Source organism: Pseudochaenichthys georgianus, chromosome 9 (genome assembly GCF_902827115.2).
Source record: "Pseudochaenichthys georgianus chromosome 9, fPseGeo1.2, whole genome shotgun sequence".
Taxonomy (NCBI): Eukaryota; Metazoa; Chordata; class Actinopteri; order Perciformes; family Channichthyidae; genus Pseudochaenichthys; species Pseudochaenichthys georgianus.
The window spans coordinates 9,750,172-9,763,617 of record NC_047511.1 but is presented as its reverse complement, the minus strand read 5'-3'; the positions used below and the strand labels follow the sequence as shown (position 1 = coordinate 9,763,617).

The 13,446-nt window shown below is 40.5% G+C and overlaps 1 protein-coding gene across 1 annotated transcript in view; it reads left to right on the top strand.

Annotated features, from left to right (window-relative positions):
* LOC117452310 (protein unc-13 homolog B) overlaps positions 1-12,379 on the top strand; it is a 146,620-nt gene extending 134,241 nt beyond the window's left edge. The window contains 11 exon segments of the mRNA XM_071204287.1: positions 853-941; positions 1,091-1,156; positions 1,158-1,229; positions 2,882-3,005; positions 4,955-4,999; positions 5,505-5,576; positions 6,335-6,482; positions 6,615-6,671; positions 7,529-7,612; positions 9,079-9,238; positions 9,332-12,379. Of these exon segments, the coding sequence (XP_071060388.1) occupies positions 853-941; positions 1,091-1,156; positions 1,158-1,229; positions 2,882-3,005; positions 4,955-4,999; positions 5,505-5,576; positions 6,335-6,482; positions 6,615-6,671; positions 7,529-7,612; positions 9,079-9,238; positions 9,332-9,614 (1,200 nt within the window). The 3' untranslated portion in view covers positions 9,615-12,379.
* The last annotated feature ends 1,067 nt before the right edge of the window (positions 12,380-13,446 follow it).

Here is a 13,446-nt window from a genome sequence, read left to right as displayed (position 1 = left end):
GCTAGGTCCACAAGCGGAGGACCTTGGTTCGAAACTGGCTCGGGACTATTTCCCTCATGTCATCCCATGTCCATGTCATCACGTCTAAGGACAGAGGGTGCCGTTTTTCTCATACTGATATTCTGAACAATCTGTGCTGTTGTATTTGCTGTAAAGTGTCTCTACTGTAGGCTATTTGTATCATATGTACAGCACTTTGGCTCGACCAAAAATCGTTTATAAATGTGCTATATAAATAAAACTTGATTTGATTTGATCCCCTCTGTCACGCATTTCAACTCTGTCTCTACAAGAAAGGCACAAGTTGCCCAAAAAACATTTAAAAAAAAAAAACGGCCAAACAAGCTTAAAAATAATCAAACAAAAGAAAAGTCTTCAGCCTAGTTTTAAAAGTAGTGAGACTTGCGTTGGACATGGATGCACAGATATTTGGAGCATAATAACTCAATGCTGTCTGGGTTAGGGTTCGTGTTTAGTTTGGACGCTGGGGACCAAAGCAGACCTGTCCCAGAACACGGAAACAGTTATATCCATTCAAGGGGGTCATGTCGTGCCCATTTACTGACCCATACTTGCATTTTGGTCTAATATTAGTTTAATATTAAAGTGTACATGTATTAACATTATGTTTATCATTCTCTTTGCTGAATGCACCTATATTCACCCTCTGTGTGTCTTCTTTAGCCCCTCTCTGATTGGCCGCCCAAGAGAAATGGCAAAGGACTAGAGCTGTATGCATTAACTGCTGTTGACATGTAGCTTTCTATTTCAGCCTGTAAATAATTGATTGTAAAGACTTGAAATAACCTTGTTATCACTTTTTCCTCCTGTTCCGTGATGTGTGTGTTGCAGCTGGATACCGAGGCAGCCGACATCCTGAATGACCTGCAGGTGAAGCTAAACACCTTCCTGGACAACTTCAGCATGGGATTTGCCAAGAGGTAACACACACACACGCTCTCACACACACACACACACACACACACACACACACACACACACACACACACAGACCTGTATGCATGTCTGAGGAACAAGCCTCTATCAGGCCTGCAGAAGTGTTCTCGTCTAAGTTTGTCTCTCCCTCCAGTTTCCAGGCTCGTATTAACGGCTGCATGCGTCAGATGGCTGAGCTCCTCTACCAGATCAAAGGCCCCCCCCAACCACAACACTGCAGAGGCAGACGCTGACAACATGCTGAGGCCCCTCATGGAGTTCCTGGATGGGAAGTAAGTGAGAGTGTGACACACACAGTGACTCCAGCTGTATGCTGCTAGAAGAAGCTATACCCAGTTATGATGAGGATTGTATTTGTTTAGTTTGTTTTTACTCTAAAAGAAGCGAAGCGAGACATTTGTAAAATCACTATTATTATTATTGTTCTTTTTTTTTTTTTTTTTTTTTTTCCTTTCCAAGGAAATGGGGAATCAGAAAATAAGCTGTATGTGATGGTTGATATGAAAGTCACTGTTTGAAGGAAAATTGACGCCGTACACGATTTGTATCATTGTCTTGTAATGTACTGTTGAATGTCATGTTTTATGTTATTTGTGGACCCCAGGAAGATTAGCTGTTGTTATGCACCAGCTAATGGGGATCCTAATAAACTATAAACTATAAAAACCCAGGATCGGATCTCTACTATACTTGGTTTGTTAAAGCCCCAATGAGAGGTTCACTTTCCTTAGAACCTCTAACTAGAACAAACTCAAACAAGGAGGTGATCTGACCCAATGTACTTCTGCAATGGAAGGTTTTTTTTTTTTTGGGTTTGGTAAAGAATGGTAAATGGACCGCATTCATATGGCGCTTTATCAAGTCTCTACGACCCCTGAAAGCGCTTTAAACATATAGGATGGCTCCCTTTATAAATAAAGGAGGCCATCATTCGCCCAATCACCCAGTCAGCCATCAGGAGCCACTTGGTTAACTATTGCCTAAGGATACACCGACATGTTAGATTTGAACCCGAGGTGAAGGCATGTATATAGCACTCTCAGCCGTAGTCATGGGCAAAGAAAATAAAAAAATGAAAGCAACTTCGTATCACGGGGCATTAACAGTTTGCTTTTTTATTCATCACCTATGGAAACAACCTCGGGGAAGGTTTTTATATTATTGTCTAGGAAACTAGGAAAGGGTTGCAAACGTTCATAATCTACTGAGGCTCTTTTCAAACGTGCGCGTCTCTATTTGCCATGAATTGTTAATACGAGGTTGATATGTGTATCTTATTATGTGTTGAACGCCACGTGTTGTTTTGTGCACCTTACACACTTAATGCCTGGTCAAACTTAAGTGTTTTGTGTAAAGATAACCATATTATTGTTCTCACTGTCCATGTGACTGTTGGCAGAGTTAGTCTGTTTAATGTAAGTGTGTGTCAGTATATTTGAAATGACTGTAAGCTTCGTTAGCTAGCTAGCTTACAGTAGATCTGCAATAATATGGTAAAGAATCATGCGATCACATTGTTAAAATACAGTAAGCCGATTAAAACGTACATTTTAGGTGACTTCCCAGTGACAGTTGGCTAACTTTATAATCCCCTACAAGCGCTCCTGTCCCAGCGGTGTGCGTCACATGTGAGTGTCCCCGTTTCCTTTGCGTTTTGTCATGAGAAAAAACGACTGGTATTCTGACGATATAGTGTGAATATCTCTGATAACAACTCAGACAACACTTTGCTGCACCAACCTGAAGTAAACAACGTGGTTGAGAGGAGTGCTCATAGTGCTCTTGAGATGTTTCTCTCCTTGTATCTTTGTCCTCGTCTCTGCTGCAAATGGAGCTATTGTGAAGCAAGACACATTTCAGACTTGATCTCGTACTTCATGAAGACTGTAGTGTTAGCTCACATGCTATGTTTGTTTGTGTCCAGTCTCAGTATCTTTGCTGACGTCTGTGAGAAGACGGTGTTGAAGAGGATCCTGAAGGATCTGTGGAAGATCGTCCTGAGCAGCCTGGAGAAGACCATCGTCCTGCCGCAGAGCAACGACAGTCTGGTGAGAACAGCCTCAACCTCAACCGGCACAACTACATCCCGCCATTAACTAAACTCACTCTCACCGTAAACAAGTACTGCCCTCGTATAACGTTGTCAGACTCACTAAAGGCAGGTTAAAGAAAGGAAGACGGATCAGAATCAATAAAGCCGAATTAGAGGTATCATCTTTTTAATTCCGCACGTTTTTCTTAAGGCCCTGACACACCAACCCGATATTTGGGAGTCAGAGGCCGTCAGAGGCTGTCGGGCATTCGCGGCGCCGTAGTCAGGTTGGTGTGTCCCGCACCGTCGACCGTGACACGCCTTATTTGGACTGCCAGACCCGATGCATGGCCGATTCAACATGTTGAATCGGCCATGCATCGGGTCTGGCAGTCGGACCAAATAATCACTCTGATTGGCTGTTCAGCTAGCAAATCAGTGCATGAGAAGCGAAGCGGAAGTGAGGGACGTAAACAAACGATTTAAGAAGGCACACACAGACTGCTATTCATTTTCATCTCATCATGGCGATCTGGAATGATGCAAACGAAGACCTGCTCATCACCTTGATCCAGGAGAGGCCAGCTCTGTATGATATTACGGAGAAAAGATACTCTTCTTCTTCTCTGTCTTCCGGTTGTTGCCTCTTTTGAATGACGAATACACACTACCGCCGCCTGCTGGTAAGGAGAGTTATTGCCACTCACGCACTGAAGTCGGTGCAGTGTGTTCCCGTGCGACACATGGCCAAAACTTAGGAGAACACGGCCAGGCAACAGCCGACTTCAGCGTCGGCTAGTCCTCTGGTGACTGCTTGGTGTGTCAGGGCCTTTACTCGTCAAAACCTGTCCTCTGCTGCAAAAATCTCAGTCAAATCTGGCCCTTACAAAGCTAGAAGAAAAAGAACATTAACACAAGATAATGGAAACAACTGTTTTATGATGAGTAATCATTTATTTTATCTGTCAAATGTATTGACAGTCATCACGATTCCAGATTCACATACTAATTGTTTTATTCAGAGGGCAGAGAGGGAGACTTGCCCGTTCTTTACAATCGCATAGACTAGCTTATTCTATTGGAGCCAACCCTTTTAGTAAATGAGGTTGTTTTGCTGCATTGATTTGCTTTGTTGTTATGTCCTTTTTGCTCCTGTGGTAATGGAGCAGCAGACTGGGGCTGGATTGAAAAAAAATATTCTAATTACAGTTTCTGAAAACCAGCTGCCAAACTCTTTATAAAGCACAGATTTACCAAAAACAGGGTTCCTGCAAGGTGGATTTCAGACTGTTTTAGATCATATATAATATATAGGAATAATCATATATTTGCGGTAATTCGGGCAGAAGTATTAAAGGGGCCCTATTCTGCTCATTTCCTGATTGGTATTTGTATTGTGTGCCTCGCCTCTACTGTGACATGTTTACATGCTTTAATGTTCAAAAAGCAAGCAAAGAATACATTGTGACGGCTAGAAGGGGTGTGGGAGGGATTTCAGTGTGAATTTCTTTTATGCATGTTTTCCTGTGTAACTATAGCAACACCTGGATTCACATGGTCTTACATCAATGCATGGTTTAATCCTAAACCATAAATATGCTTATATTATTAATTATTTTATCAAGCGTATTGTGTCTCCACAAAGCAAAGCTCAGGCATTCATTGTCAGCTACCTGCGCTCACATATGGCAAAAAGCATTTTCCTGTCATCAATGGGATCGTCAGAGCACTAAGGAAGGGGGTTGCTCAATCTGCAGATATCAATTGTGATTATGTTGAGCTGTGCTGCCACCCAGTGGCGGATGGCAGCAAATTCTCCAGTTTGATTCATTCTGTGAACACGTTGATCGCGTTGAATCCGAGCAGTTTTTCTTCTGTAGAGAGAAATGTGACACACAATGAAGCATGAATGATTGGAAGCAGTCTCAAGGTGATCTTGATTTACCGTCTTTGTTCTCTCTCCAGGGTGCCCAGCTCCTCACAGCAGCTAAAGGACTGTCCAGTCTCAAGGTAACACATGCAGTAAAAAAAGAATTGCCACTTGTAGCCTTCTGAAGACACATAAGAAGGATTCAATTGTATTTATGTATTTGAGTGTTGCCCTTAAAGGTGGGGTAGGTAAGTTTCAGAAACCGGCTCGAGATACACTTTTTGTTATATTCCATGGAATGCTCTTAACATCCCGATAGCAATGAATATCTTAAGTGCTTTGACAAAAAATCCATACAAAAATGTTCATCTGTAGAAGCCGTAATACTGTAAAAAGTACAACCAATCCGATTGGTTGGCCTACCTGCCTGTCAGCCTTCCATCGGGGCACAAACTTATCTCGTGCCCTCATTGGTCATGTGCGCGTTCGTGTGTGTTGGGGGAGGGGCTCTGTAAGGAAGTGGCAGATTTTCTCCGGTTGTGTATTTTCAAATTCGAGCGATCTCGAGCCGGTTTCTCAAACTTACCTACCCCACCTTTAAGGAAAGTGTGTCTAATGTCCGTCTGTGAACTCTGGTTCCTGCAGGGAGGGGGTGAAGCCAAAAGCTTGACGCCCAAACAGTGTATAATCATGGACGCAGGGCTGGAGACCATCAAGGTAAGTGGACATTCAAATGTAAATTCATGAAAAACACACAAAAAAATCAGCAGCATTTAGACAATTTCGAGACATTTGTACAATTCTTTGGCATTTCTAAACATGCATGACATAGTTAAAAGTTAGAGAGAAACTCCCTAAAGACTTTTTGTTACATGCACAAAAACCTATATTACACACTACAGGGAAGGGGAAACCCCCCACAAAGTGTATTATCAGTCTTTCAACCTTCTTTCTTTCTTTCAGTCTTTATTTCGAACAGATTAAAAAAATAACAACAAATGTGAAAAACAGAATACCGTATTGTTATAATACAGTATTTATCCACATTCATGGTAATAATTTGTATATTCAAAAAAAAAAAAAAAAAAAAATGTCTTCATATTAATAATAATAACAAATCATATGTGTCCGAAAGGGAGTAGAAGGAAGCAAATGCTTATTTATACTTGATCAATGATTGTCCTTTAAATCATTATGCAAGTTATTCCTACATACATTTACATTTATACATACACAATCATTTCTCATCTTCAATCACCTTTCTTCATTCTCATATTTTTCCAAAAAAGTGTTTCTGTACATCCTTTTAAACTGAATTATGCGTGTGCTTTGTTTGAACTCCTGCTCCAAACCATTCCATAAAATCACCCCACAGATTGTTAAACTCATACTTCTCAGAGTTGTTCTGACCTTGAGTCGTTCAACCTTAAATGTTTACTTTCTCTCCTTCATGCTTCTCGTCTCTTCTCTTACAGCAATACTTCCACGCAGGAGGAAACGGGCTGAAGAAGGCGTTTGTGGAGAAAAGTCCTGAACTAGCTTCACTGCGTTACGCCCTCTCCCTCTACTCCCAGAGCACCGACGCTCTCATCAAGACCTTTGTCACCACACAGCACTCCCAAGGTAACCACACACACACACACACACACACACACACACACACACACACACACACACACACTGCATGTACAGTCTACAGGATTTGGGGTTGGTAAAGAGTGTCCTTAACATGTCTGCTCTCTCCTGTCCTCCCAGTGCATGATGGGATGGGCATCAGGATCACGGGAAATGAGAAGATCCGACCTGATAGGGGTAAGGCCACTGCTCTCTGCATCAGTCTGAAATCAAGGCTCTATAACCATTACCATATTCTTTTGAGATAAATACACCTCAGTGAAATCTGGAGAAACACCTCAATATTAAAGGTTCATGAATTATAAACTAAAGCTTTCTATATACTTTTTGGACTTGATGTGATGACATGTTTCCTACTTCCAATCTTCGACAAAGCACACGTGTTTTATGCTGTAAATCAGGGGTGTCAAACTCAATTTCATCACGGGCGACATTAGCATTATGGTTGCACTCAAAGGGCCAGTTGTAACTATATAAATATACATATATATAAATATATAATATATATATAAAATAATGTATTATATTATATTATTGCCTCTGAATTGGATTATTATCAGATAGGGTAATAACTAACTACGTTTGAAAGCAGAAGTCCAGGGCAAATAATTGCAAGTCTCTTCAGTGGGCATGTCTCAAAACGAGATGCATTGTGGGACATGCAGTTTATGGGCAACATACTTACATGTAGTAAAGTGGCATGTAACCGTATAATAAACGTATTATATTCTTTGAAAGCTCTTGCGGGCCACATTAAATGAAGTCGCGGGCCGGATTTGGCCCCCGGGCCTTGAGTTTGACACCCCTGCTGTAAATGATCACTTCCTTGGAAAGTGTATGTCACATTTCAAATTAGCGTCATGATGCTCTATTATAGCAAAAGGTATTTTAGCAACTTTTACAAAAGCTGAAATATAATATTATATACATTTTAAATCACAGAGTGACTCAATGCAGCAGCACTGGCATAAATACGAGGATTAAAAGCTGTTGTTAGTCTTGTTAATGTTTGTCGTGGTGGTTGTGCTCTGCAGGCTCGGGGATAGAGAAGCCCATTGGAGAGGCCATACTGCAGATCGACATGATGCTCGGAAAAGAACGCAAAATCATTGTCAAAGGTGAGAGTCATCAGATCCAAAAGCACGAACAAATACAATTAAACCCTGATGTTTAAACTGCAACCTTAAATATTTAAACGACATACTGTCCCACACCTAATCTCCAAGTGTGCCTTTAAAGGACCAAACGGTTTGTTTTGTATGTCTTAAGCCATTCACTTGTAGTTGTTTATACCTTGTATTTCTGGGTTCAAGTGCTTGTCCTTAAAGGGGCCTTACTATTCTAATTTTCAGGTTCATATTTGTAATTTTCTGTAACCTCAAGGTACATTTTTTATAATCAAGGCTGAACTTTGAAGCCAAATAAACATTAAGAGTCATTATTTTTGGCTCAATTATAGGTTTTATTTCAAAGGATTGGTTATTTGAAAAGACCTTATTTTGCTGTCTAAATCAAAATAAATAGGTCTTAGGTCTTTGCGGGGTAACTTCAATACCCTTTTAAAAATGGACTAAAACAGACTGATTGTCATCAGTAATGCAAGGTGATTGGCTCTTAATAGTTCTATAGGAAACGTTCAAAACATGGTCCTTTTTAAATAAGGCAGCAATAGAGTGGTGCAGGGATGACCTATTTACCCGGAAAAAAACTGCTCATGGCGGTTCCCTCGACAAAAAAGCAATGGGATTTCTCCACAGGGTTTTGGAAAATAGCTCGAAATAAGATCTGTGGAAAACGAACCTGTTTGATAAATGCACGTTTTGTTCAGCCGGATAATCTCCACATGTCTACCCTACTTTTATAATTTTCGAATCATAATTCTAATCATAGAAGCAAAATGCTAACGTTATGCTATAAACGAGCTACAGCCGAGTACAGCAGCACGACTTCAACGTCACGCCAACTTAAGATCCATATTCAAAAATACATATTCAAAATGGTACAAGTTGAAGCGTTTTTTTAACAGTTTGCAGGAGGCAGGTACTTGCTTTCAAGCTGAACAGGGCAAACAAACTTAGCGGGAGTGTTTACGTGTTCGGTGTAATGACGTACAACGGCCTCGACAGCTTCTGTAGTCCTATTCAGCCACTTGGTAACAACCATCGTTTTCCAGACACGTACACTCTTCAAAAATCACCAGTGGGGTCACTGCTGATGGATTTAATGTCGTTGAACAGAACGTGATCCGTCTCTTAAATGTGTGTCAACCACAGACCTTATTTCCAGCTATTCTCCAGAATCCTATGGGGAAATCCCATTGGCTCTGAGACGACCGAACCGGTAGTGGTACAATGCTAACTCACTTCCGGGTTTTAGGACTCGTCACTGCACCACTCTATTGAAACAATACTTTTACTATATCATTGTCAGGCACTCTTATCTTTAGAACTGACAAATAGTCATGCAAATGGAGCACATACTTACTCAATTGGATCAAAAGAGAATAAAATATATATATTTACACTTAATTGTATCATCTGATGGCACCATCATCCTCACTGCCTCTCTTCCTCTGTCCGTCCAGTCATCGCAGTGAATGACATGAAGTGGCAGACATCAGGGATGTTCCGGCCTTTCGTGGACGTCTCCATGGTCGGTCCCTTCCTGGCCGACAAGAAGCGCAAATTCACCACAAAGTCCAAGAACAACAGCTGGTCGGCGAAGTTCAACGAGGCTTTCCAGTTGTGAGTTTTAATTGTGAACTCTTACACCGACAAATAAGCTCAGTGTGTTGTGAGATTTCTGGCCAATTCTCGATTGTCCTTTCTGCTCTGTAGTGTCCTGGGTAAGGAGTCCCCGGACTGCTATGAGCTCCAGGTGACGGTGAAGGACTACTGTTTCGGCCGGGCGGACCGGGTGGTGGGCATGGCCGTGATCCAGCTCCGGGACATCGCTGACCGCAAGAGCTGCGTCTGCTGGTGTCCGATCGGCCCGCGCGTCCAAACTGACGAAACGGGCCTGACGGTGATGCGCATCTTGTCCCAGCGGGCTGCGGACGAAGTGGCCAAAGAGTTCGTCAAGCTGAAATCTGAAACTCGTCCTGTGGAGGAGGGCAGATGAGCGGAGAACTGAAGAACAAAGAAATTGTGAAAATGTGAAACTGACGTGGAGCATGGTCAGGGTGTAGAGTCAGGGCTATGTGGTTCTGTATGTTGCTTATGAGCACTTTTCATATATCATCCTCAGCTAACACAGACCATTACAGCCTCTGACATGGAGGAGATCCTCAAAAGACAGAAGTAAGTCGACAATTTGTCATAGCTATGGTGACAAGGAAATGTATTTAATTCAAAGGGCACCTTTTGGGAAGGAGATGCTTTCTCACAATGTTGAAAAAGAAGAACACAATCAGCACCAATCTTCTAATCCTGATGACGGACTATTTTGTATGCCTGTAGCAAACTAAACCCATCATCTGTTGGTGATCCGAGATGCTTATCCGTAGTCTTTACCAAACAAAGTGCATTGTCTCCGTCTATCTGACTATCTGGGTGGACTAAGACAACAAAAACTCTACTCTGGCATTTTAGCCCAGACCTGCCTACCATTTATTTTGATAGGTTGTTATGCCCTGAAGACGAATGCATATCAGCTCATATTAAGCTTTATGTCAAGATTCACATAATCTTACATAACAACAAAATGCCCTGGAAACGCAATTACCAGTAACTATGGTTACTAGATGGAGACTTGAGGAGCCACTGGCTGAGTTTCTCTGAGTAGCAATATGCTTAAAGGGTTTGAAAAGTCCAGGGCTATGTCCAAGGCGGCCCTCTTGCATTGTTTCTTATCCATGTTGGCCTCTTATGCAGATGTGCTGTTTTACTGAGTCCAAAGGGGGAAGGTAAACATATGTGATTGGGTCAGCCCAGTGTCAATTGGATAAAAAACAAACAATGGGCCGCCTTACCTGTTTTATGGGGCCGGTCAGGGAGAAAAAAAAGAAAAGATGGTTGTGTTGGCCAAAATAGCAAGGCGAGCAGCAGGAACATGTTCGCTATGCCACATGGCCAGTCAACCCCTGCCTAAAACTGCATGGACCTGAGTCGTTACTTCTGAGAGCTCATAAGGACTCATGTTTAACAATCATAAATCATTTATGACATGAGAGGAAAGTGAGTTGGAGGAAGTAATCCCAGATTGTGGTATTGGTGACTCCTGACAGTCGGACACTGCTTAATCTGGTAGCCACTGTTTTCCCCCAAAAAAGTGAAATTGAATGAACGAATGTCTGTGCTTAGCGTGAGCTCAACAATAGAGCCAAATAAAACAGCAAAACAGGATCGAGTTTTACTCGATTTTGATGATAAAATGAACTTTCACACACATTGAATGCATCAAGTCCTCATCACATCCTCTTATCCAGGCAAATTGGCACTTGTAGCAACACATTTACGTTACAGAAATAAAGATATTCAGGATACGTCAATCCAGAGAGTGCATGTTATTAAATTGCAGCGTTTCTGTAGAGTTGATGCGAAGCTTCGCTAGAATATACCCTCAGACAGTCATATTTTTCATGTAGCTGAACCAGGAAGAAGTCTGTCAAGATGCATGTGAAATATTTTACCAGAAGGAAAATCTAAAAACTTGGTAAAATGTAAAAAATGAAATACTGAGATGAAATCATTTGAAATACTTAGCCTTAAAAAATGAAATCCTGCAAGCTATCGTAGCTAGCTCAGTGTACATACATCGTGCTCAGACTTCAGTGACGGTGTGTAGGATTTGAATTGAGTGTTGCAGATTGCAACCAACTAAATACCCTTTGGCTCAGCCCACTTTGGAACCAAACATGAACCAAACATTGACTTGTGAAGTTAAAAAACTAGATTTTCTATGAAAGCGAAGAACTATAGTAGAGTTGTTTAAAATATTTGACAGACCTCTGTGGCCAGCTGAACATACAGTAGTTCAGCTGAGAAGAAATGCAGAGTCATAAGTTTTGAATTGAGCTCTACTCTGCCATGTGTCAAACTGTGACTTTAGACTCTGTTGACCTGCAACCTGCTCTTACTGTAAAAAACTAACAAAACTTGACCTGATTTCAGGGGTTAGATAATGTGAACACATGTTATGGAGGGACAGAAATGGACCTCTAAGAATTTAATATTAGTCTGTATTTGCCATTTTGAATTGGATGAGAACTCACAGTAAGTCGTACAGCCTTGCCATGCATGCACATACTTTACCAATCATATGTTTGTGGATATTTGATTGGTGTTATTGCATTAAACACACTACAGACTTAGATCAGGATGGAAAAACATGCAGGCAGGTTGTTAAATTGACTGAAGACTAAGTAGGTTTGATCCACACTCTTGTATGTTTACTACGTGCCAAGGAACGCAAGTGTTCAGCCATGTTCAGCAAGCTCTCATCAATATTTTGTTTGCAGTCAGAAGTGGCCATTGTAGATATGCCAATGCTTCCTGCACTTTGGCTCCAAACTCAAGACGATCTGTTTGGTCATTTAGATTAATGAAATAGAAAAGAGTTTTGTCACGGATTCTGCCGTATTAAACTGAACCAAAATATTTCTGTGTAAGCTATTGTTATTTTACAATGGCCACAGCTGTAGGGACAACTGCACTCTTGCACTATGTTCAAAAACGAACTGTACATTTGTAAAAAATAAATTAAAAAAAGCCTACGACCAGAGCATGTATTTATTGTATACAAAGTCACCTAGAATTGTGATCTTTTTCCTGTATGTACTGTGACATATGAAGAACGATCAACTGTATTTAAAGTAGTTATCATTACTCGAATGTGACATATGTTGAATATACTTATAACAATATTTTGTACATAAAATATTTATGAATCAATGCAGTTGGTCCTGTCCTTTGTTCACTAAAATAAAATATGTTCCCATAAGTCTCAGATCTGGATATATCAATCGCTCACCAGTGTATCTTTTTATTAACATAACAGATCAAAAGTAAAAAAGACAGACCCCCAAATGTATTGGCCTACACCTAAAAAACACAAGTATTGTGCTTCACAAGCTTTTTAAAAGAATAATATAATAATTGTATACCACTATATGTTACATCTGGGTCTGGCTAACAAGCTAAATACTACTTTACTGGAAAGGTCTACCTGCAGTTTGTGCAGACCCACTTCTGGGAATAACACTTTTTTTTTAACACAGCATCACGTTTTGCTTTAAAATGTGTGTTTCTACAGTAGCTGCAGCCTCATTGGAGATTCCATTTTAAACACTTTTCTCTGCCTTCGTAATGTTTTAAATTCTACAGGCATTGTTTTCTTTAATCCAGGTACATTTCTTACACAAATACATGTTAAAATGTTTAAAGTAACATTACTTCAACTTGAGAAAATCCATTACCCTTTCCATCCCTGCCTCTACAAAGACTTTGCATAGGACTTGCTGAGTCAGTCATCATTGGAAATGTATCTTAAAGCATATTTTTACGAGCACCTATTCTGAATGTATTTTTTTTTTTTTTTTTTGGTTTTGTTATTTCACTCGAATTTCCTATTTATTTATTTATTTTTAGAAGGACAAAGTTTACCTCTTTGTTGCTTTTAGTAAATTGGGCTAATTAGCAATAATAATAATAATAATAATAATTTTACATTACATTTATAAAGCGCTTTTCCTGGTGCTCAAAGCGCTTACAAGCAAGTAAAACAAAATAACAACAAAAGTAGAAAGTGCTAAGCTAGGTGGAATAAGGGCAAGAGGTTAGTTGATTAGGAGTTGAAGGCAAGATTGAAAAGGTGAGTGTTACAACCTTCCAAAGGCTGGAACAAACAGGGAGACCACACAGAGTTAAATGCCAAATATATGTTTATTTAACAGGTTATAGAAGAACACCTCTGATGAATAATGTATGTAAGAATTAGACTGTCAGTAGTGTGA